General features: G+C 40.8%; 1 protein-coding gene across 1 annotated transcript in view; it reads right to left on the bottom strand.

Annotated features, from left to right (window-relative positions):
• Nucleotides 1-1,293: 1,293 nt before the first annotated feature.
• LOC122817575 (kelch-like protein 23) overlaps nucleotides 1,294-26,308 on the bottom strand; it is a 59,098-nt gene continuing 34,083 nt past the window's right edge. Inside the window, exons 2-3 of the mRNA XM_044090611.1 lie at nucleotides 25,729-26,140; nucleotides 1,294-2,206 (exon numbers count right to left, since the gene is read on the bottom strand). Coding sequence (XP_043946546.1) covers nucleotides 1,870-2,206; nucleotides 25,729-26,140 — 749 coding nt within the window. The 3' untranslated portion in view covers nucleotides 1,294-1,869. The remainder of the gene's footprint in view (nucleotides 2,207-25,728; nucleotides 26,141-26,308) is intronic.

The following is a 26,308-nucleotide window of genomic DNA, read 5'->3' as shown; positions in this document are numbered from 1 at the left end:
GCACTATTTTAAATGTTCTGATGAAGTCCTTTAATATATGTTACGGATGAAAGCGCTTAACATGTTTTATCTTATGGAATAAAGTGTTTTATCTTTTTACCGTGGTGTGGCTTATGGTGGATTTTGTTACCCTGGGACACCTGATATTTTATTTGGTTCATTTGTTGGTGTTCATTGCAACGGATCAGTGCTGGTAGCAGCACATATTTTTTCATCCTCTTTTACATACAAACAAATATGGTAACCCTATATATACTAAGCTGTCTGAGTGGTGGGTTGTGTCAGACATGGGTTGTATTATTTGTATATACTCTGCTGTCTGAGTGTTGGGTTGTGTCAGACATGGGTTGTATTATTTGTATATACTCTGCTGTCTGAGTGGTGGGTTGTGTCAGACGTGGGTTGTATTATTTGTATATTCTCAACTGTCTGAGTGGTGGGTTGTGTCAGACGTGAGTTGTATTATTTGTATATACTCTGTTGTCTGAGTGGTGGGTTGTATTATTTGTATATACTCTGCTGTCTGAGTGGTGGGTCGTGTCAGACATGGGTTGTATTATTTGTATATACACTGCTGTCTTAGTGTTAGGTTGTGTCAGATGTGGGTTGTATTATTTGTATATACTCTGCTGTCTGAGTGGTGGGTTGTGTCAGACATGGGTTGCATTATTTGTATATACTCTGCTGTCTGAGTGTTGGGTTGTGTCAGACATGGGTTGTATTATTTATATATACTCTGCTGTCTGAGTGGTGGGTTATGTCAGATGTAGATTGTATTATTTGTATATACTCTGCTGACTGAGTGGTGGGTCATGTCACACATGCTTTATGTTATATGTATATCCTGCATTCTGTGAGTGGTGGGTCTGGGTCTTGTCAGACATGGGAGATATTATTTGTATACACTCTCTGGGTGGTTGGTCATGTCAGGCAGGGTTGTATTATTTTATATACTCTGGTCTCTAATGCTGTGTTTATCACTCACAGCACTGAGTATGCAGTTTGTTGGAAGAAGCAGGCTGAAATGCATAGAATACAGTTTCCTATCACCTAGAATTTAAATATCTGTCAATTATTCCTCTGAGAACAACAGAGATAATTTTGTATTTATAGTAAATTCATTAGTTTTGTATAACTTATTGATTTTAGCAACCATTGTGGTGTCTTCATGCGAGACCATATTTTTTATCCATATCTTTTTGGTATAAATGTTGCTCCAGCATACACGAACCATTAATAGTCCTTTAAAATGCATAGCAAAATATTTTTTGTTTATTATTATTATTATTAATACACATGTTAAATGCTTCAGTAGTACGTTACACATTACTCTTATTTACCATCAGTACAACAGACTTGTCAGATTTACCCATTCATATTTTCTCAGAAATGTACATAATTACTATATTCTTGTCTGTACTGGACTGTAGCTCAGTCCAGATGACCGAATGGTATAAGACCTTAACAACTGAACCAATGCCAGTAATGATACAAGTTTTACCATTGGATTTTGCCCAGATTTAACCCACACTGATACCATCCCCTGAAGTGCCTTTAGAACAGGATGCATTCCCTTCCCGTACTACACTGCTGCATGTCTGGGTAAGTTGAACATAAGCAGTACAAAGAGCACTGTTGTGCACAGACACCAGGAACAAGACATCCTTAAATTTTACTGGCATATATAAAATGATATTCAGACATAATCATATGCTGCTGTACTAAAATACAATGAACTCTTCACCAAGTACCCATTACAACACATAATCAGGCAATTACAGAAACAGTATCTGACATTGTAATGTTTGTGCTAGATTCCTACCCAGAGGACAAAACAGTTTTGTATCTTTGGAGAACAAAGCAGTTTTACTAGTCAAGGGTTGAGTGGTCTGATCCAGCCCATATGTCAAACCTCCGAATTGTCACGCAGCCTCTAATGGGGAGGGGGCAAGGAATGGCATGATTGATTACCTCACAAGTATCCATGTACGGGTCATACTGGACCATATTCGAAATGGCTTGGTTTCCTTTCCACTGCCCAAGTAAGTAGATGCGGCCATTAGTGGTAGTACAGCCCATGAAGAACTTCCGGTTGAGGCATTCTTCCTCCAGGAGGGTCCATTCATCAGTTTCTGTATCAAATCTATATGCGTTGCCTCCAATGACGTAGATAGCTCCATTAAGTACTGTAGCAGAGAGGTCATACCTGTTTTATGAAATGAAGCAATATTTAATTAAAAGTTATATAATGGACCAGTTTTGGCTACCTTGTCCTTTCTGCTCTTAATCTGTTTCGTTTATCATTAAACAGCTTAGAGATGCAGACCAAAATGATGTTTTATAGAAGGTGGTCTATTCTTCTCCAGCAATTCTGAAGTAATATTTTATCTGAGAAATTAGTAGGTTGCAACCTTTCTCATTTAAATAATGTTTTTATATTGTGCAGTTTTAATTATTCTCCTAGATAAAGTGTGATGAAAAGACATAGCTGGTACATTGTATCTGATTACCTACCAGTCAGAGATGTTATTAATTTTTCATTACAACTTTATCCAGACACTTAAGTTCACCATCATGCTATGATTTAGGCAAAGCACTATCATTTTAATAATGTTAGACCTTGTTTATAGGGACATCCTGTTTTAAATATGTAAACTAAGCCTCTACATGGATTCATTACCACTAACTATATATGGTCTAATTTAGAAATATCTTCTACTGTGAAAAATAAGGAAGTGATCCTCTTTCTGTTCCTCTGTTATGATTTTTTTTAAATGTTTGGAGGTTGAGAGGGGTATATGCACCATTAATATTTCATCTATACCTTTTCTGCATTATCAAGGCTGCTAACATTCTTTTAACCCTTCCGTGGTGCTGCTTAATAAAAACTAAACTAAAAGTTCACACAGTATGTAGAAAACACAGAAACAAGCACATGTACCCTACAACCACCCTGGACTATCTGGGGAAAAAAACTCTTTAAACCCAAATCTACACATGAGTAAAAAATAAAAAGGGGAAAAAAGTAAAACGTGAACCTCATTTTCTGTTTTTAATGAAGAAAATAGACATAATTAACACATCCCAAAATGCAACATTGTCCACCTAATCAATCCTCTAAAAATGAAAAATAATTGTTATTAGAATGAAAAAAGAACAAAAATGAAACCAAAACAATCTGAATTAGCCAGCCCAGCTGGCAGCACTATTGCAGATCAGACTTTATTTTGAGACTTTCATTGATGGTGTAAGCTTAAGTCTTGCAGGAGCCGTGCTCCTCCAGTGCCGGGAAATTAAAAAGGAAATATAAATAACTTCTTGCACTATTATCTATTGGTACTGAGTGACTAAATCTAAAAATAGTAAACCAAATCCTAGGCTACACGACAAAACCTAAAAAAAAAAAAAAAAAGCCGAAAACAACATACTGAGGAGAAAACCATGCAGAAAAATAACCATCAGGCCGAAAATAGTCACAAGCAAACAAGGCATCACTTTGGAGATGATCTACAAATAAATGCAAAAAGTGAACATAAAATTTGAGAACTACATAAAGGAGACTAATGTTCAGCTGAAAGAGGTAGCTGAAGTGGTAAATGAACATTCGGACGTACTGCAATATTTAATAAATGAAAATGAAGTATTAAAAGTGAAAATGACAGCACTGGAAGCCCGGCTAAACCTCTCTGATGTAACTTTAATAGTCTTTGAAAATAACTCCAGAAGAATTTTAATCTATGATTTAGTGGCATCCCCTGAAGGGTTAGAAGGAAGAGCTCCAATTGCCTTCTTGTCTGCAAAAATAGCAGAAAGGTCTTGCCTAACTTCCTCAGACTTTTGTAGAGATTGGGCTTAGAGGACACCATGGGATCCTAGCAGATCATATTCACACCATCCTAAGCAAATAATAGTATGCTTTGTTTCTTATCAACAAAAGGAGAAAGTGGTCTCAGAACTGTGGAAGCTTGGGCATGAAATTGCTGTGTGATGATAAGTGGATATTTGTGGACATGGATTACTAAGCCACAGCCAGAAGGAGAAGGGTGGCATTTATTATGGTGTAGGCACACTGGCAGATGGGAGGAGATAATTTAGTGCAGGAGTGGAAAAATCAAGTGACTGAGGCTCCTACTACTAAAACCTTCCTGTGCTCCAGGAAGCAGGGTTTAATAGTGGTATTAGCTAAAGAGTAGAAATAACCATATGAGGTGAAATCCTACAGGCCTATAAAAATTGTAAATCACAATTATAAGACATTTACACAGATTATAGTCAAGACACTAATGAAGGTAATGCCAGCAATAATTCACCGGGATCAGTATGGCTTTATAGGGAGAAGAACCACATTTGCAAATATACTAAGGACTTTGATGATATTACAAGAGGCCACTTTAACAAAGAATCCAGTAATGTTATTAAGCCTAGATGCAAAAAGGGTTTGTTGACTGGGTGGAGTAGCCATTTTTATTTGAAACGCTTTGAGCCTGTGGATTCCCTGTACATTTCATGGCTTTCATTTAAACTCTGTACAAAGGAGCTGAAGAAAGGGTCAAACTGAGAGCTGTGGTCTCAGGTTTTCCACAGACTACAGGTACCCAACAGGGTTGCCCTCTGTCACCATTGCTTTTTGCTATTTAGTTAGAACCTCTGGCACTAAAAATTAGATAGTCCATCATATAGGGATATCAGTGGGCATAAGTGGAACTGAAGCTGTTGCTGCTTGCAGACAATAGATTATTAACACTGAAGAACCCTACTTGAGATTTTAGTCACCTACTAGATATGATGACATGATGCAAGAATATGGAACTCTTTCTGGATACAAAATAAATTGGGATAAATCACACACAGTATTACTGAATGGAGACCATCTACATATGGCCTCTTGGTCCACGTTCCCAGTGACTGTAAAAGAAAGGATGAAATACTTATGAATGTGGATAGTGACCTCTTATGAAAAATGTAAAGAGTACTGTCACCAGCATGGCCTCACTAAAATAAAGTAAAAATTGCAAAAATGAGAACGTCTTAATTTAGACATGGATCAAAAAAAGCAATGACTTGAAATGGCATGTTTTCTCCATATTCTATATCTCAGTCTTTTGGGATGGCTCTCACTAAAAAAAGTGATGATAAAAGTTATTAACTGGCTGACTAACTGGGGATGCCATCCACCACGTATAAGCAGGGATAAATTTACAATCCCAAAAGACAAAGGAAGATTAGCGGCACTGGATTTAGATAACTATGTTAAGAGCAGCCCATGTTTGCAGATGACATTCTGATCTGTAGTGAGAGTAGGGAACAGGTGGAAGGAGACCCTGGAGAGGTGGAGATATGCTCTAGAGAGAAGAGGAATGAAGGTCAGCAGGACTAAGACAGAATATGTGTGTGTGAATCAGAGGGAGGGTAGAGGAATGGTGAGGATGCAGGGATTAGAGGTGGCAAAGGTGGATGAGTTTAAATACTTGGGATCAACAGTTCAGAGTAATGGTGAGTGTGGAAGAGAGGTGAAGAAGAGAGTACAAGCAGGATGGAGTGGGTGGAGAAGAGTGTCAGGAGTGATTTGTGACAGACGAGTACCAGTAAGAGTGAAAGGGAAGGTCTGCAAGAGGGTAGTGAGACCAGCTATGTTATATGGGTTGGAAACAGTGGCATGACAAAAAGGCAGGAGTCAGAGCTTGACGTGGCAGAGTTGAAGATGTTAAGATTTGCACTGGGTGTGACAAGGATGGACAGGATTAGGAATAAGTATATTAGAGGGTCAGCCCAGGTTGGAAGGTTTGGAGACAAAGCCAGAGAGGCAAGATTATGTTGGTTTGGACATGTGCTGAGGAGGGATGCAGAGTATATTGGGAAAAAGATGCTAAGGATGAAGCTACCAGGTAACTGGAAAAGAGGAAGGCCAAAGATGAGGTTTATGGATGTGGTAAGAGAGGACATGCAGGTGGTTGGTGTGACAGAGCAAGATGCAGAGAACAGGAAGAAAGAGCAGCTCATCTAATGCTTTTGTATAAGATATTGGACCCTGGTAATAGAGCTAGTTGGACACAAATGTGAGAGTTAAGAATATGTGGCTAGGTAATAAAGATATAGTGAAAGCATGTTGGAGTCTGAACATAGAATGATTCAAACCTCCCCTTCTAAAATCCCTAGAAAAAGAAGTAAAAAAAAAAAAAAAAGCTGAAAAGAGGAGAACTAAGAGATTGGGGACCATGAAAAGGAAGAAATTACCAGATCTGTTGGTTATGGTTAGAGAGAATATAGCACTGAGCTAAAATATTGGGATCAGCTTAAAGAGGAGGAAGCCATTTCATCATAGGAGCTAGGTAAAACAAAATTTGCCATAGATGAAAATTACGAAAGAGCCTTTTTCTCTGGCTACAATCTGAATTTGCATCTAAGCAACTGAATTTATGAACAGAGTCAGATTAACCATTAATATTTAAGGGGTTTTATATAACATAGTACAAGAGGAAACTTGGAGAATAGTAGATAAGATTAGAGCACTTTGGGAAGAAGAATTAATGCCAAAGATCCCCAGGAACATCTGGCAACAGATATGTACCACTCCATGAAGACTGATAAAGGGATAGGAAGTTCAAAATACTTGTATGGAAGTGCTTACACAAATATTTCAATATACCTGCAAAACTAAACCATATGTTCCTGGTAATATGTAACTTTTGCTAGAGATGTGAAGCTGTGGAAATAGGTGATTGACAGCACATTTTTTTGTAGTTGCCCAAAACTACTACCATTAATAAGGGTGCTGGACAGGATGCTGGCTATATTGACAAGAAATGACGAAAGTACAGTTGTGTACACCTACCATAAATGTAGATGTTCGAGTGTCTTCACTGTTGCAGTCATAACTGTAGGGTGTTCCTGCCGACAGGCAGCCCGAGGTCGGCCAGAATTCCAAAGTCTGGGTCCGGCGTCGGCTGTACCAGCAAGTACCCTGACGTCAGAATGCAGAGGTATAAAGCTGACAGCCGACGCCATCTTCTCCAGCCTTTCTTGCCCCAGATGTCAGAAGCCCCCCAAAAAAACAAAAGGTGTCCAAAAAGGAACACAAATACACCACAAAAGAAGTGGAAGAGAAAACAAGCAAAAATAAGAGGGGACTGGAGGGAGGGAAACACCGACTGCAACAGTGAAGACACTCGAACATCTACATTTATGGTAGGTGTACACAACTGTACTATGTTCTTCGTGTTTCACTGTTGCAGTCATAACTGTAGGGTAGAATCTCAAAGCTGTGAATAAGGGAGGAGGTTATGCAGAAGAAGGGACAGCTAGAAGACCCTGCAAAACAGCAGAGGCAAAGCCTGCCCTAGACTTAGAATACAAAGGGAGATTATAGTGCTTAGAAAAAGTATGCACTGAACTCCAAGTGGCAGCTTCCAAAATGTCCTTGGTAGGAACTCCTCTGAGAAAAGCTGCTGAAGTGGCAGCTGCTCTAGTAGAATGACTTCTAACAGTACCTGGAATCTGTTTCCCATAGTGAGAGTAACAAAACCTTATTCCATGAGCAATCCATTTGGAAATAGTTTGCTTAGAAATAGCCTTACCTAGAGAACTGGAGGCATAAGAGATAAGCAATTGATCAGATTTTCTGAAATCTTTAGTTTTGTCCAGGTAAAATCGTAGTTGTCTGTGTACGTCCAATGAATGTAAGATCCTTTCCCCTTTATTTTGAGGATTTGGAAAAAAGGTAGGAAGGTGAATAGTCTGATTTAGAGCCACTTTAGAAATCACCTTAGGCATAAATGTAGGATTGGTCCTCAAGGAAACTCTGTCTTGGTGGAAGATAATATATGGTTCCACAGCCATGAGAGCTTGCAACTCTGAATCCCTTCTGGCAGAAGTCAATGCCAATAAGATAGCTGTCTTCCAGGATAAGAACTTGATATCCGAAGTCGCAGCAGGCTCAAAAGTAGGCAAAGTAAGTTTCTCGAAGACATAATTAAGATCCCAAGCAGGAACAGGAGGAGTTCTGGGAGGTCTTAAATTCTTAGCTCTTCTCAAAAATTGTCTCACCAGTTGGTGAGAAAAGATGGGGCGGATCAGTGTTGAAATGAGCCGAGATAGCAGAAGCATGAATTTTGATGGAGGAAAAGGAAAGACCTTTAAGCAAAAGGTCTGAGAGGTAAAGTAGAATGGAGGAAATATTAGGCAAAAGAGGATCAGAACCTCAATCTTGCATCCAAATACAAAATCTTTTCCATTTTGAAGCATAAGATTTTCTAGTGCTAGGCCGCCTAGCTTCTAAAAGAACATCCAAAACTTGTTTGGGAAGAGAAGAAGGAATCAAAGGCCCTTGTAGAGCCAAGCTGCCAGGCAGAGAGTCTTGATTTGAGAGTTTAGCATCTGACCCTGATGCTGGGACAGAAGAGAAGGGATCAGAGGTAGGATCCAAGGAGGTTCCAAGAATAGGCATTTTAAAGTTGGATACCAAAACTACCAAGGCCAATTTGGAGCTATCAGAATGATAATCTTGGGTTTGTCCTGTTTTATTTTCAGTAACACCCGAGGCAGAAGAGGAAGAGGAGGGAAGGCATATCCCGAAAGATTCCTCCAGCTGAATGACAGGGCATCCACTTTCCAAGCTGTTTTGTGGAAGGACCTGGTGCAGAAGAGAGGCAACTGATGATTGAGATGGGATGCAAACAGATCTATCTGAGGACAACCCCAAACTGCAGTTATCCTGCTGAATAAGTTGGGGTCCAGCATCCATTCATGAGGATCCACAAGGTTTCTGCTTAAGCTGTCTGCTAAGAGGTTCTGATTTCCTGGAATGAATTGAGCTTGAAGATGCAGATTCAGATTTAGAGCTGTGTCCCATAAATTCATGGCTAGTCTGCAAAGGGGGTAAGAGTGAGAGCCCCCTTGCTTGTTTATGTACCACATGACTGTGGTATTGTCTGTACGAATCAGAAGAGGCCTTGGTTTTAAAAGATTCTGGAAGGCTAGAAGAGCATTTTGGACTGCCAACATTTCTTTCAAGTTGATGTGCCAGAGAAGATGCTTCTTTGTCCAAGAGCCCTGCTGGCAAATGTATAGAAAATGAACTCCCCAAGCATAATCCGAAGCATCTGTGGTTATGATCTGAGAAGGTTGAGGCAGACGAAAGGGATTCCCTTCGTTCAAAGCACAAACCCTGGACCACCAAAGGAGCTCCTTTTGGAGGCAGAGAATCAGTGGAATCATTGTGTCCAGACTGTGGTAATGCTGAGACCATACACTCTTTAGGTACCATTGAAGTTTTCTCATGTGAAGCCTTGCATTTGGAATCAACAGGATGCAAGAAGCCATGTAGCCCAAAGCCTGCAGGAATTTCCTTGCAATGAGCTGAGTTAAAGTTGCCAAGGTTTTGAAAATTGAAGCCAGCTGTAATTGTTTTTCTGGAGTGAGGAAGGCCATCTGCAAACTTGTGTTTAGAAGAGCTCCTAAAAAGGTCATCTGCTGAGAAGGAATCAAATGTGACTTTTTTGTGTTCACTGAGAATTCCAGTATTAGGAGAAGACGTTGAACAAAATGCAGGTGTTGAAGTAAAAGGTCTTTGCTGTCTGCCTGAATAAGGCAGTCATCCAGATAGGGGTAAATTTGAATCCCCTGGAGTCTGCAATAAGCTACTACTGAAGCCAGGCACTTGGTAAAAACTCTGGGCGCAGTAGATAAGCCAAAGGGCAGTACAGAGAATTGAAAGTGCCTCGAGCCTGCCTTGAATCTGAGGTACTTTCTGCGTTCTTGCCTGATGGGGATGTGTAAGTAGGCCTCATTTAGGTCCAATGTCACCATCCAAGCATCTTGGGAGAGCATTGGAAGAAGTTGTTGTAGAGTAAGCATTTTGAATTTTGGTATTTCCAGAAAGGTGTTTAATACTGAGAGGTCCAGAATAGGTCTCCATGAGCTTTGTTTTCTTGGGACCAGAAATAGTCTTGAGTAGAAACATTTTCCCCTCTCTGAAAGTGGAACAGGTTCTATGGCTCTTATGGCCAATAGAGCGTCCACTTGATTTAAGGTCTCTGGCCATTGATGTTTTGGCAGATCGGGCCATCCGATGGACCTTGGCAGAGAATGAAAGTGGAATTTGTAACCTCTTAAAATCACATCTAACACCCATTTGTCTTGGGTTATATGAGTCCAATTTTGGTAGAAAAGAGAAAGTTTTCCTCCGAGAGGGGCTTCCCGGTAAAGAGGTCCTGTAGCCCAACTGAGAGAGTCATTGAGTTTGCTTCCTTTGTGATTGAGATATGTCTTCTCCCCTTCTAGGTGATGAAGCAGTCCATTGTCTGGACCTATAAGAGGCCTGAGCCTGAGCCCGACCTCTGGAATGTCTATATCTTCCCCTTTGAGGCCTGTCAGATGTGGGAAAGGACCAATTCTTGGAGGGCCAATTTCTAGTAAATCTAGGAGGCTGCACTTGTAAGAAATCTTTAACAGTCTGCATAGATTTCGCTTTATCCTCCATCTTCTTAATAACCTCTTCAGCTTTAGATCCAAACAAAACATCATGCTGAACCAGAGCATCTAATAATTTAGCCTTAACTTGTTCAGGTAAATTCTGCTCACGAAGCCAAGCATGTCTCCTGATAACAGTACCAGAGGCTGCGGCCCTACAAGAAGCCTCCAAGGCATCAAAACCACAATGTAAACCATGTTTGCTAACTTGTTCAGTTGTATGTAATACATCCTGTAATTCCTTGTCCTCTGCACATGCAGAAAAGGTAGAAAGTTTTTGTTTTAACACAGACAAAAGAAATTGCTGATACTTGAACATATGAAACTGGCAATTTAAAGCTCTAATAGAAAGAGTAGCAGAAGTATATACCTTTTTGCCCCATCTGTCCAAGGCACGAGAATCCTTTTCAGAAGGAATAGGAGTTTTAGCAGAAGCGGCCTTAGCACCCTTGGGACCCTGAGAAATAGTTTCAGGATCTGCAGAGGGGTTCTTGAACAAAAATTGATGGGAATCAGGAACTCTGTAAAATCTATCAGGCTTAGAAGGAGCAGGCGGAAAAGAATCAGGATTCAGGTTAGCTTCAGAGAAAGCATCATCCACAATATCAAGAACAGGAGGAATAGCCAAAGGCATCATCCACAATATCAAGAACAGGAGGAATAGCCAAAGGCATCATCCACAATATCAAGAACAGGAGGAATAGCCAAAGGCATCATCCACAATATCAAGAACAGGAGGAATAGCCAAAGGCATCATCCACAATATCAAGAACAGGAGGAATAGCCAAAGGCATCATCCACAATATCAAGAACAGGAGGAATAGCCAAAGGCATCATCCACAATATCAAGAACAGGAGGAATAGCCAAAGGCATCATCCACAATATCAAGAACAGGAGGAATAGCCAAAGGCATCATCCACAATATCAAGAACAGGAGGAATAGCCAAAGGCATCATCCACAATATCAAGAACAGGAGGAATAGCCAAAGGCATCATCCACAATATCAAGAACAGGAGGAATAGCCAAAGGCATCATCCACAATATCAAGAACAGGAGGAATAGCCAAAGGCATCACCCACAATATCAAGAACAGGAGGAATAGCCAAAGGCATCACCCACAATATCAAGAACAGGAGGAATAGCCAAAGGCATCATCCACAATATCAAGAACAGGAGGAATAGCCAAAGGCATCATCCACAATATCAAGAACAGGAGGAATAGCCAAAGGCATCATCCACAACATCAAGAACAGGAGGAATAGCCAAAGGCATCATCCACAACATCAAGAACAGGAGGAATAGCCAAAGGCATCATCCACAACATCAAGAACAGGAGGAATAGCCAAAGGCATCATCCACAACATCAAGAACAGGAGGAATAGCCAAAGGCATCATCCACAACATCAAGAACAGGAGGAATAGCCAAAGGCATCATCCACAACATCAAGAACAGGAGGAATAGCCAAAGGCATCATCCACAACATCAAGAACAGGAGGAATAGCCAAAGGCATCATCCACAACATCAAGAACAGGAGGAATAGCCAAAGGCATCATCCACAACATCAAGAACAGGAGGAATAGCCAAAGGCATCATCCACAATATCAAGAACAGGAGGAATAGCCAAAGGCATCATCCACAATATCAAGAACAGGAGGAATAGCCAAAGGCATCATCCACAATATCAAGAACAGGAGGAATAGCCAAAGGCATCATCCACAATATCAAGAACAGGAGGAATAGCCAAAGGCATCATCCACAATATCAAGAACAGGAGGAATAGCCAAAGGCATCATCCACAATATCAAGAACAGGAGGAATAGCCAAAGGCATCATCCACAATATCAAGAACAGGAGGAATAGCCAAAGGCATCATCCACAATATCAAGAACAGGAGGAATAGCCAAAGGCATCATCCACAATATCAAGAACAGGAGGAATAGCCAAAGGTCTGTGTTGTGGGAGAAGGAGAAAGTCCCTATGCCTCTTCTTGGAAGCAGAATATTCCTGACCTTCCCAATGGAAATGCTCTCTCATTTCATGCAAAGTTTCCCCAAAGGAAAAATCCTCAGGAGGAGAAGCAGAGGGAATGGAGTCCTCTGCATCAGAATCCTCATAAGGAGGGAAGGAATAATCCTGTCCAGAGGAAGAGACAGAAGAAACAGAAGCCTGATCAGAGGAATCATAAGGCGAATCCTGTCTAGGCCTTTTATCCAGAGGGGGGTGAGAACCCCTAATCATAGTAAGCAAATCTTCAGCCATCCTTAATAATTGCTTCTGTGTCTTGGGAGCTGTATCCGAAGAAGCTTGAGTAGAAACCCTTGGCTTTACTGGAGTCTTTGACTTTGCCTTTGTCTTTGTAGAAATAGTGATATGAGAAGGCCTGAAAACCCCTTCAGAAGCCGGTACCTGCACAGCAGTTCCGGACCCATCTGAAGCAGCAAAGTCCGAAGGTCCTGCAGCAGTAAGAATACTGGGCCTAGATGGCTCCCCATGGGAGTCTGTGTCGGCTATCGGTTCTGAAGGGGCTGATGACAGGGGCTGCAAAAGCACCTCACTGACGACCGCTGAACCCGAAGCTGGCTCCGGCTGCACGCTATCCTGTTTGGACCTCGGAGGCCTATCCTTGTCCTTGCGTCTTTTATGAATTCTGGATGCCGGTAAAGTATCTGACGACATTTTGTAATTGAACCGTCTGCTAAAATAATTCAAGGCCCAATCGTACCGACGCTTAATAGTACGAGAGTTAAACCTGGCGCAAAACCGACAACAAGAAACGTCGTGGTCAGAGCCCAAGCAAGGAAGACAGTAAGAGTGGAAATCTTTATGAGGTATTTGTTTCCCACACAATATACAATTATTAACTTTTTCTGACATCGGAGGAGCAAGAAAACAGTTTCCCCAACGGGGTACTTAGCTTGAGAAGAGAAGAAGTCGTCTTCGGACTGACGACAAGCAAAAAGCATTGTTCGGGAATCCGCCAACCAAAAACTTGCGAGCTGCTTTCCACCGCACGGCAAGAAAGACTGGAGAAGATGGTGTCGGCTGTCAGCTTTATACCTCTGCGTTCTGACGTCAGGTACTTGCTGGTACAGCCGACGCCGGACCCAGACTTTGGAATTCTGGCCGACCTCGGGCTGCCTGCTGGCAGGAACACCCTACAGTTATGACTGCAACAGTGAAACAAGAAGAACATCTGGCGTGGCATGAGGTGGGTTATTTCTTGGGTGCAAGGGAAGGACCAGACTTAACACAAACTTGTGTAGAATTGTTGGGAGATATTAATTTGTCAGTGAAACAATAATCCCTAGAAGATGGAAACAGGAGCAGCCTCCTAATTTTCAGGAGCCAATATAATTAATGGACAAGATCAGGGACCATGAAGAAAGACCGCATAGGGACTCTGCTTTAAAATTTACTAGAAGGTGATTAACATGGCTAACCTTCCTGGAATAACTTTGAATATTGCACAAGGCTTCAGAGAACCCATCTCAACATTACTTTGGAGCATGATCCACCTAACTGATTAATCCACGTATATTGCAAAAAAGAAATGGATTTATTTTTTAAATAAATTGTGCTTGTGTAGTGCAGATTCATGAGTTCTTCAGTTTTTGCTCTCTTATATGTTGCTGATTCTGTTGCATTTGTTTATTCTTGTCACAAATAAAAGAATCATTTGATCAAAATGTCAAAACTGGGAATGACAAAGTACCCTTAACTATCAACTAATGTAGTTGTTGGTTTACTGGGCTGAGAGTTGTATAAAACTAACTAATGTGATATGGAAATATATTCAATAGATATACAAGTATTAGATAATTTTAGATCTGATGTTGTCAGTATTCATTTTATCCTTGACAGATGGGGTCCAGTTCCAATACTGGAACCAGCTCCGCCATTACTACGGCTAGCACCAGCCAAAAACTCTCAAGCTTCACCTTTACCCACAGTCCCTTTTCACAATTACCTCAGATCTCGTTTGCCGCTTTTCCAAAATTATCATGTTTTGCCAGTGCTCTTGGGTTTAGGTAAACTTTCATTATATTTCTTAGAGATGTGTCTAATTTTTTCTCTGTACTTGATCCTCTACCCTACAGTTTAATATTTTATCTCTTTCCCTCCTTTCTTACACATTTGTGTAACTTTAAATATCATCTTTAATATGTAGCTATCATCGATGATAGTTTTTTCCCTTCTCTTTCTTTCACTTACAAAAAAAAATTATTTTTTCTCTCTCTCTGTCTGTCTTAAGATTTCTGTGCGAGTGCAAGTGTGAGTGAACGTCTTCCAGCCGTAATCTTTTGAAATGGCTGAGAAAGTAAGGCCCCTTCTAGTCTTAAATAATGCCAGAAGTATTGCCAATAAATGCCATCTTCTGATTTTCATACCCTTTGCGTTTGTTTGGGTCCGTTCACTTACAAAAGGACTGCAGCATTTGTCAGGGGTTCAGTCAGTGAACCCTCACTGAGAGATGAAATAAACTTATTTTCAAAGGTTTGATCCCCCCTTCCTTCAGTGAAGCCTTATCTACTGCAGACAAACCAAAACTGACATTTCCTCCCCTTCATCCTCATCTTCCGTAGACAAAGGAAAATACAGGAGTCTCTTGGTTCTGACTTCTCTGTAAGTTTCGAGACCTAAGAAATTGAAATCCTCAGTTCCAGAAGTATCCTCAGAGCTGGAGGCTTCTAGTTCTAAATTATAGGTGATGACTACTGACCTGGCCCTGACAACTATGGCAAGTCCTTCAACGTTGAAAGACCTGGTGCAGGACAAAATTTCTGCTCCTTCTACCATGACTAAAGTATATGATTCAAGAGAGATTTTTCCAAGAACTTCTAATCTATAGACCCTTTCGTTGGTCAGCTTCCAGAAGTTTTTCTTCAGAGGCTTAAATCTCTTTCAACGTCATTGATCCGCTCTTTCTGTCTTTCTGAGCTCGATGTGGAGAGACTTGTGAATAAAATCTTGTGGGCTAGAGGACTTTCAAGCCCCCTTTCGGTTCCGACTCCTTCGAGTCTTGGTACCGAGCTGACTTTCACCCCATACTCCTCCTCTAACCTTCTCCAAGGCCTTAGAGTTTTCTGTTCTGAATCTCCCGGCAACGACTGTACTGGTACCTGAGATTTTCACATCTTCAGAACAGGTAATCTCTGTGAGCTCTTCTGTGGCTTCAGAACTGGAGACTTCTCGGAGCCATAACTACCCTGTTGGTTCTGGGGGGCAGATCTCAACTCCAGGTTTGTTGGAGCTGTTCCTGTTCCTTGGGGCTTTGGGATGAGTTAGTTCAGCTTCGTCTTCTGTCTGGAGGGTTGGTTCTTTGGAGTGGGGACTGACCCCAGCCCTGAGGCAGTCTGTCTTGGTTCCAGGCTCCCTTCCCTCTTCAGAGGGGCCAGCCTCCAAGTTGAAGGAGAGGACCCTGTCCCTTACAATGACTCATTCGGTACCTTCAAACTCGGAACAGGTACCCCCCTCTGGCTCTGTTTTTCCACATGTCTCTCCACTGGGACAGCTATTGCTGAAGTCTCAGGTTTCTCAGACTCCTGAATCTGTCATCTTCTGACACCTCCTCAGATTATCCTGCTAAGGTCCCTCATAAAAAGAAGTACAAGAGGAATTAGTTAGAGTCCCCCCAGGAATCAGTCACCGAGGACAGAGATTTTGATGAGGGTGAAGGGTCTCCATGGTCACCACCTGAAGATGTCTCCTTTGGAGACATCCTAGACATTTTAAAGTAAATGGGTGGCTGGAAGTCCCAAAACCCTTCCTCAGAGGAACCTGTTTACCTACAGGCATTTGGCACTCATCTGTCTACCTCTTGGGTGACCCACCCACTGATGAACTCATTCAATTGATTTCACAGCAGGCATGGAAGACTCCAGACACCATCAGATCCATCCCCAAGAGACCTAACAAAATATTATTTGCCCCTGAAGATAAACAGTTTTGGGGCAAAGGGATAGTGGTGGATGCCATGGTCATATTGGCCACAATGAAAAAAGGAGACATGCCTGGATCCACCTATGTGACTTTGCAGAACCCTTCAAGTCTTCATTTGTCAATGCTCCTTTTGATAGAACATCATTGTTTGGCCCAAAAGTAAAAAAGCCTTTATCCAGGTGAGAGAAGGATGGTAAGACCCTTTCTGCTGTGGGCGTATGTTTCTTCACCCCCCCCCCCCGCAAAGGTCCTTTTCTAGGAAGCGGAGGAGTGATGGAAAGATGTGGTTTAAAAAAATCCCCAAGGGCCTTTTCAAGACACATGTGGAGGGAGTTCTCCTCAGGAAGATGCCACCCTCATGGCAGAGGTAGTCTGCCAAACCAGGGCTTCGGGGATTCCTTTCCAGGTAAGCCCTTTCAGTGCTCCTGAATGGAGGCCCAATTGTTTACCTCTGGAGGCAGTCGGGGATGCTTGTCCTTTCACCTAAATGCCTGGCTAAACTTAGCAACAGGTTCCTGGGTGCAACAGATCATATCCGGTTATATCATTCCCTTTTCCCATCCCCCCCGTACACAAAAAAACCCAGATGTTCCACCTAATCAGAGAGATTCAGCAATGCAAGAAATTCAAAAACTGCTGGACAAAAGAGTCATCCTAGAAGTCCTGCCAGACCAGAAAGAATCCAGAAACTACTCAAGATTCTTTTTAGTGCTAAAAAAGGCAGGGAACCGAAGAGCGATGTTGGATCTCAGTGTGCTGAACAAATCAGTTCATAAAACAAAGTTCCAGATGGTCATGGTATAGTCAGTTCTTCCCTTTCTGAAGAAAGACAACTGGATGTGCTTGTTTGATCTTCAGGATGTGTATTACCACATAAAAATGGACAAATGCTCCAGGAAGTTCCTTTGCTTCTGGCTGGGAGCCAGACATTACCATTTCAGAGTGCTGCCCTTTGGTCTCACCACAGCTGCCAGGGTGTTCACCAAATGTATGTCAATAGTAGAAACTCACTAGAGACTGCAAGGATTCTGGGTGTTTCTGTAATTAGACGACTGGCTTATAACCACTTTGACCAGGTATCAGTTGACAGTAGCCAAGAATTACACTCTCACTATATGTGCCCACCTGGGGATTATGGTAAATCTTGAGAAATCCCAATTCGCTCCAATGCAAAATTTAGAATTCATAATGGCTATACTAAATACTGCGTCAACTATATCATCCCTTCTTCTAGAGAGGCTGCCAAGAATTATGGTACAAATTCAAAAGATAATCCACAGAAAGAGGGTACCTGTAGCCAGGTTTCATAGGAGAATTCTGCAATGGCTACTAGCTTCTCAGTGGTCTAGCCTTCAGCCCTTTTCAGACCAAATTCTGATCGCCAATTATTGCAAGAGGGATCTACTTTGGTGGACGGATTCCGAACAAATTCTCTGCAGTTGCCCTTTGTTCTTCCAGAGCCCATGCCATAGTGACCACGGACACCACACAGATGGGTTGGGAGGGCATTTTCTGTGCAAGACTGTCTAAGGCACTTGGTCCCCATTAGAGACCAACTTGCACATCGGTGTCCTGGAGCTAAGAGCGGTCCTTCTAGCATTGCAGTCCTTTCAGACAGCTCTTCCGCAGGGGACAATTGTAGTTCAATGAGAAATATGTCAGTAGTTTGGTGCATCAACAAGCAGGGAGGAACCAAGTCGTATTCCCTTTGTCAAGAAGCCCTCAGAGTGTGGCAGTGGGCGATCTCATCCAACCACTTTCTAATAGCAACACACCTTCCGGGGAGTTCCAATGTGATTGAAGACAAACTGAGCAGCTGTATCCTTCAGCTTCAAGAGTGGGCTCTCAATCCAGAAGTTGGGAAAATGATCTTCTGTCAATGGGGTCGACCTTGCTGCGATCTGTTTGCCTCCCCCCTAAACAGCAAGTGCAACAATTACTTTGCCCTGATTCCCCCTCCAGGGAAGTCATCCAGATTTGCTGTCCTCCACAATTGGTCCCCTGGTCTCCTGTATGCCTTTTCTCCAATACCTCTAATTCTGAAATTCTTACAGAAAGCACTCAGATTGAAAAGCACAGAATTCCTAATTGCCCCCTTTTGGCCTCGGCAGATTTGGTTCCCCTTCCTTTGGCCTTATCTGATTCAACAATCCTGGACCTGGTTCCAGACCTTTTTTCCCTTCCAGATAGATTTGCTCATCCAGACATTTTGAACCTCAAGCCTCCCCAGTACCCCACATCCTCTTGTCGGCTCATAAACCTTCCACTTGTAAACTGTACTCTAGCTATTGGAAGAGGTTTGCCATTTGGGCCTATGAAAAAATGTATTAATCCCTTTTCTGCTTCTATAGAGCATATTTTGGACTTTTTAGCCTCTCCTTTCCATGCTGGAGCTTCCCCTTCTACCATTAGATTACAATTAGCTGCAATTTCCATAATGGTTTGGAAAAATGTTTTTTAGCCTCTCATAAACTTTGTAAATCATTCCAAAGAGGCATTCTTTGGTTGAAACCCCCTTTCAAAGATCCTACGCCACAAGCCATAGTACATTCTCCCTTTGAACCCTCTGTGGAATGTGATCTGAAGTTTTTGTCTTAGAAGACACTGTTTTTGGTAGCTATAACCTCTGCCAGAAGAATTTCAGATATCCAGGCCTTGTTGTGTAAGCCTGTTTATCTGATTTTCCACAAGGATAGAGTTTCTTTACGAACAAACTCCTCCTTTCTACCCAAGGTAGTCTCAGAGTCTAACAACAATCATGCAATTAATTTAGTGGTTTTCTTTCCAAATATTTCCAACAAAGGTGAATATTCCTTACATTTACTAGACAATCACAGGCAATTACATTTCTATCTTCACAGAACAAAAGACGTTCGAAAATCAGACCAACTATTTGTTTCCTTTTCCATTGCAAAGCTGGGTAAGCCAGTCAGCAAGGTAACTCTGGCTAAATGGCTGAAAGACTGCATTTCATTTATGTATGATAAGAGCAAATTAACCTTGCCTATGCCCATGAAAGTACATTCTATAAGTTCTGTATCACCTTGGCAGTTTTCCAATCCAGAGCTTCGATGGATAATATATGTGCAGCAGCTTCATGGGCGTCTCTCCATATCTTTATTACTCATTACAAATTGGACTTGGTCTCTAGAGGAAGAGCGTCCTTTGGTTCGATGGTGCTCGGGAATATCCTTCCATGTGTCCACCCAAGATCTTAAGTAGCTGGGGACTCTGTCCCATCTGTCAAGGATAAAATGAAGATTGACAACATCAGATAAAGAAGTTATGTACTTACCATAACGTTCCATTTGTGTTGTCTGTCTTCATTTATCCTTGACTCCCCTCCCTCCATTCCCCAGCATTTTAAGATTTTTTGGTGGAGCGGATTATATATCCTTGAATTATTATGACTTTTCAAGTATAGTAGATATGCTTCCATTTGGGCTTCCTTTCTACTACTATTTCTGAAAACCTGATCTATGGTAATTGTGAGAGAGGGCTTGTGGGTAGAGGTGAAGCTCAAGAGTTTTTGGCTGGAGCGAGTTGTAGTAACAGCTGAGTTGGTTCCGATATCGGAACTGGACCCCTTCTGTCACGGATAAATGAAGACAAACAACACAGATGGAATGTCATGCTAAGTACATAACTTATTTTTAAAATGCAAAGGGATCAGAATCTGTTACATTGTGCTTGGGTTTAAAAACTTTATGAAATTGTAAATGCCAGTAATGAGTAAGTAGAAATGTGTAATGATGATATGTTTAGATTGCAGACAGTCTACAACCACTGGCACTGAACACGGGCACCATGCATGCAGACTACCCATAAAAGTGGTAAACATAAGAAATATTAAAAGTAGGAATAAATGATTTACTGGGGGGGGAGCAAACATGACTCGGTCTATATTAACTAAAAATAAAATAAAAGGCATATTAAAATGATAAAACTAAATTCCTAACATGACTATCGCTAGACTTCGAAAATATAACAAAATGTGAAACATCATAAAAAAGAATTAAAAATTATCTCAAAACTTGACTACAGTGTGACCCATGAAACACTCCACTCATAGAAATCTGTGCAGACTACCTCAATCCATATTCAGTAGAACCTTAGGCAATTAATGTACCCTGAAGAGAGATGGAAAACACACAAAAGCACAAGAAAAATGGATAAATTACATATGTGGGGCCTGGCTGGTGTGCAACATAAACTAGCTAGTACTGTGGGATTAGGAAACTCTGCTGGCAATAGGCTGAAAACAAAAAAAAAATAATTCCCTCAATTTACAGTACAAGAATATTCATATATTATACATCATATGCCACTTATTCCACATTTAAATACAGATTCACTTGCATTTCAGAAAATGATTTCGTAAGTTCATACAATATTTTATTTTGCTCACCTGTTTACCATTTTAATTTCTGTACAAGACATAAAGCTTTGGGACATTGAAAAATATACGGAGTAAGAAGTGATGTTATGAATAATAGTAGATGCAGGAAGGAGGAACCTAACTGGCTTTTATAGAACTACATGGGAAATGCTGCTTTCTGATTGGCTAATTGGACTCTGGTAGCAGCAATAAAGTATAATTACAAGTGCCGATAAAGCTGTTCAGTAGACAGTTTAGGACTGGTAGAAAATCTTGAATGAAAAAAGCTTTTAAATAAAATAGTCTTGCGGCATAACTGATTTTATATATATATATATATATATATATATATATATGTTTATGTACACACACACAGACACATATATATATATATATATATATATATATATATATATATATATATATATATATATATATATATATATATATATCTGACCCTACATCCAAACATCCCTATTAAACAAACTGTATTTCAAAACACACAACACCTTCAGAAACAGATACATTTTTACTTTACCAAAAGACAATGCAAGTGACTTAAAGTTCACTTGATAAGTGAATGCATTAGCAATATACTGATTGGGCATATAAGCAGCTAGATCTCTGAAAAAAATACCTTTGTATTGATCTGAAAGATTAGAATAAAGTGATTAAAACAGAGCACTGCCCAATGTTTATGATTAAAAAAAGTGATCTCAAGAATGCCAAATGCTAGCTTATTTTTAGTACTGGATGCAAGCTTGGGATTCTTGCAGATAAAGCTATATGAAACTAGTATTTAATATATCATAAGGAAGTACAGAGTCGTTAGACGTCTTAGTATGTCACCCATAATCACCAGAGGTGTTCCAGAAAGCTACTGTGCAGGTAAATGGAGGTGTGGAAGGCATTTTAGACATAACTAATGATCTATTAACACAGGTTCAGGCAGACATGCATAATGACAGCATAGGTTCACAAATTCATAGATAGATTTCCAGGCATGCTGTCTGTGAGACCATAACTGATCCAGAGCACTATTAGTTAAGTAGCTAGCACTGGATCACACAGTATACAAGTGAAGATGGAATGACTCAAACCATGGACTACAGGAAGCAGCTTAACAGCTAATAGTCATATTCCCCTGTGCCAACCACCAGAGATTGTTCCAGTTGCTATTTGCAATGCTATAGAAACCTATAATGAAAAGTTTGGGGGGCACTTGTAATCTTCAGTTGGCCGAATCAGGAGCCACTGAAATTCCATATTGCTAGCAATAACACAGGAAGTTTTTTGAAAGTACATCAGTTTCCCAGCCATCTCTTGTCAACATATCAAGACTGTCAGTATATGTTACTGTAGTCTGAATGCACTTGCCATTAATGGATGCACCAGTCTGTTACAAAGAAATATACCTATTTGAGAATACCCATTGCAAAGTAAAACTTTGTGTCATGCAGCTGTCGCAGAAGAATTTTAAATGGAAGCAAAAGCTGTGTCTTACAGACTGTATGTGACATAGTTAAACTAATCAGGCATGTACTTTTTAGGCTCTGGTTCGGAAAACTAAATGTCTTTCTAACTGGAAAGCAAGGTATTGTTGTGACAATTGTATGGATTCTCACAACTCATCACTACCCCTATCCACTACAATTGACTAGATCCTGACCATCTCTTCTAACAACTACTGTAACCCTTCTACCTCCCTGACTCTATTAGTGACCATTCTCCCATCTCTACCTTAAGCCTCTCTCCTCATCTTTCTAAGCCCCATCTCTACAGAGATTGTAGGAAACTGACTAACTTTTCCCCTGAAACCTTTAACTATAGAATCCCTGCCATCAACTGGTCTTTCCTAAAAATTCTCCCGCTCAATGATGCTGTTACTAAATTCAACCACATTTTCCTTGATGTCTTAAACTCTCTTACCCCATCTCACAGAATCAGAATCAAATCTAATTTTGCACCCTGGCTATCCAAAGCTACTCACGCTTTGATGCATGACAGAGATGCTCTTTGGAAAAAATGTCAAACCACTAAAACTCCCACCTTTCTCCAAGGTTATAAGCAACTCAGAAATCATGTAAAAAATGTATTATTTTGGATAAACGCCAATATTTCACTAAATTTCAAAGCTCTCACCCAAATGACCCCAAAAATTCTGGATTACTATCAACTCCCTGCACCACACTGGTTCTCCTCCCATCCCTAACCCTTTCTCCTACCACTCTCCCTCTGAAACTGCAGACTTACTGAACAAAACACTTCATAGACAGCATCCCTAAAACTCCTACCCTCTGGTAAGTCTGCTCATCCCAACTCTTCTGTGTCACCCTCACCTCCCCCTAAACCTCTATGTTCCTCTGTCTCTCAGAATTTTACCTTGCAACCTGTTTCTACTAAATACATCAAATCTCTGCTTCTTAAAGTAAAACCATGCTCTCCTTCCACTGATAAACTACCCCCTCAATTTCTGAAAATTGCTGCTGACTCTATTACATATCCTGTATCTATCTTAATGAATCGCTCCATTTAGGAATCTACCGTACCAGAAATATGGAAATCCTTCTATGCCACTCCTCTGCACAAAGGTGTCAACTCTGTTGAACCCTCTAACTTTAGACCAATCGCTATTCGCTCACCACTCTCTAAGATCCTTGAAAAATGTATACATATTCAACTACTGTCCTATCACATTCACGAAAATCTCTTCACCCCTCGTGACATGGTTTCCACCCTAAACACAGTACCTCGACTGCCTTACTATCCTTTACTCAAAAGGTTGCAGAAGCTAGAGACAATAAACTCCTCGTCTCCTGTCTATTCCTTTATCTCTCTAAAGCCTACGATACTGTGTCTCATCCCATTCTTCTTAACAAACTCTCAGACCTAAACCACTCTCCTTCTACTCTTGGCTGGTTTCAATCCTATCTTACTGGCAGAAAACAAGCTGTTAGATTGCAGCAGGCTTTCTCACCCTTCCTTGCTGTTCAAACAGGAGTACCCCAAGGCTCCATATTTGGACCACTCCTTTTCAACATTTTTACCAACAACCTACATTCATCCTGCAGTCTGTCATCTGTAATCCAATACGCAGATGACTTTACTCTCTTATCTGTCTCCAACACTATCTCTGAACTACACTCACTAACACAGACTTCCTTTATCTCTGTTGAAAAATGGCTCAGAAACAGTCAACTAATCCTTAACCCTAAGAAAACTCAACTTCTTCTCTTCCTGCCTCAGACACTCTCTCACCTTAAATCCAACTTTTCTCTTTCTTCCCTAGATGGCACCACTATCTCCCCTGCCTCACACACCAAACTCCCTGGAGTAATAATTGATGACCAACTAAAATATGACTTGCACATACAACAAGCCATTAAAAAAACACCAAAAAGTTGGACTACGTTATAGGAATAAAAAATTCCTCACTACTGCCACTAAATGCACTGTTGCACAGGCATTTCACTTACCCTGTCTTCTATATGCTTCCCCCATGCTTACCAATATCCAGACTACCTCATTGCAGAAACTGGAACAAACGTACAACAGAATTGTCAGATTTATTCTAAACCAACCACTCTCTTTACATCACTGCCTCTCGCTAAACAAACTTCAGTGGCTGGAATTTCCGCACCTTCCCCTACAATCGCAACTCCACACTACCTTTTCCATACTCAATAATCCCTCTGCCTGCCCTGCTCTTGCCTCCCATGTTACTCCCTACTCTCGCCCCGGCCTCTCCGGAGTGCTGATCAGCATCTTCTCTCAGTTTATAAACCCAAAAGGAATATTGGCAAACTACTTTACAAACACTCTGTCTCACTAAATTGGAACAAACTCCCTCTCCATATTAGATCTAACCTTTCCTTTCCCTGTTTTAAAAAGGAGCTTAAATCCCACCTACTAAACTTGAAATGATGCCATTGCATTGACCACACGTAGTCTTAGTCTCTCCTACTGTATAACCTGTTGCATCTTCTAACTTTCTTTGTTAATAACTTCTGCTTAAACTAATCTCCTAAATCCTCAGCTCTACTACTATAGCCCCCTCCCATTCCTCCACACTATCTCCCCTCTCCACTTCCTATCAATGTCTATACATTGTCCTTCTTTTGAACAATGGTTTATCTTTTTGTTTTTACTCTCATATGTAGTAAATTTTAGTCCACTACTATCAGTGCAACCCTTTGTTTGTTTGTGTCTTTCGGCTTTTCCCGGTTAGGGGTCGCCACAGTGGAACTCCGGTCCGCTAATGATTGGTAGTGGATTTTTACGTACCGGGTTACCAGCCCTGACGCACAACCTTCAATGAAGGCACGCCCCATTCACGTATGCCTCCACACAGAAGACGCTCTAGCTGAGAATCGAACGGGGCAACGTCTTGCTATGAGGCGACAACGCTACCGCAGCACTACCACCGCAGTCTTTATCAGTGTAACCCTTACAGGACAAAAACTATTAAAAACAACACTGCAAATACGCAATTAATTATAAAGAGAAAAACAAAAGAAAAAAGAATTATGAACAGTATCAGTGCAACCCTTACAGTTCATAATTCTTTTTTTTCTTTTGTTTTTCTCTTTATAATTAATTGCATATTTGCAGTGTTGTTTTTAATAGTTTTTGTCCTGTATGATTATCTTGGGTCTCCACTGAAAATGGGTTGCTTACTATCAATGCAACGTGAATAGTTAATAACCTTTTCTTTTTTTTACAATTATTTTGTATTGTGATTGTTATTTAATGTTTGTATGTTGTCACTTTATTTTTACTTTTGTTTGCTGGGGCTTTTCCCCTCAGGTCCCCACTGAAAATGGGTTTGTTTGCAAACTCAGTTGGACTAATCCGGTTAACAAATGTGAAATAAATAAATAAATAACATTGCAGTGACTTAATATGACTGAGGGTGTATCATCTTAATGATGTTACTTACCGAGGACAGGGAGAATATGATATCACATCCCAGACGTCTGTTTCTGTATCTAACCTCTGAACTCCACTGTAAACATCTCCATTTTCATCAAGGCCACACAAAACATACACTTTAGTCCCTTTGCTGACAGCAGCAGCCCTTTCAACTGGTCGCACCATAGAGCTTGTACTTTCCCATTCTGTCTTTGATATAGCAAGACGCTCAACATTCGAAATGATTCCTGAATCTGTACCCCCTCCCATAACATACAGATACAAGCCGACACCTACAGCACAGTGACAGTTCCGAGACTTCTGCATTGCAGGTCCTTCCAGCCAGCTGTCATCCCAGGAATTGTAGATTAGGACCCAGTCAACACTGTACCATACAAACTCATCTCTGAAGTAACCACCAGTTACAAAGATCAGATTTCCTTAAAAAAAGAAAGAAAGAATACATTAATTTTCTAGAGCTAATTCATTTGTTGTAGACCAGTTTCTTTACCAAACGTGAAAATCTGCAAACATAGTGAGGTCATTGAGAGGCAATTCAAACATGCATAGATATGTACATACATACAATGACAGATTTTTCTTTCTCA

The sequence above is a fragment of the Protopterus annectens genome, chromosome 13.part0 (assembly GCF_019279795.1).
Source record: "Protopterus annectens isolate FY-2018-M chromosome 13.part0, PAN1.0, whole genome shotgun sequence".
NCBI lineage: Eukaryota > Metazoa > Chordata > Ceratodontiformes > Protopteridae > Protopterus > Protopterus annectens.
The sequence above is the reverse complement of the archived record's forward strand: the minus strand, read 5'-3'. Positions and strand labels throughout refer to the sequence as shown.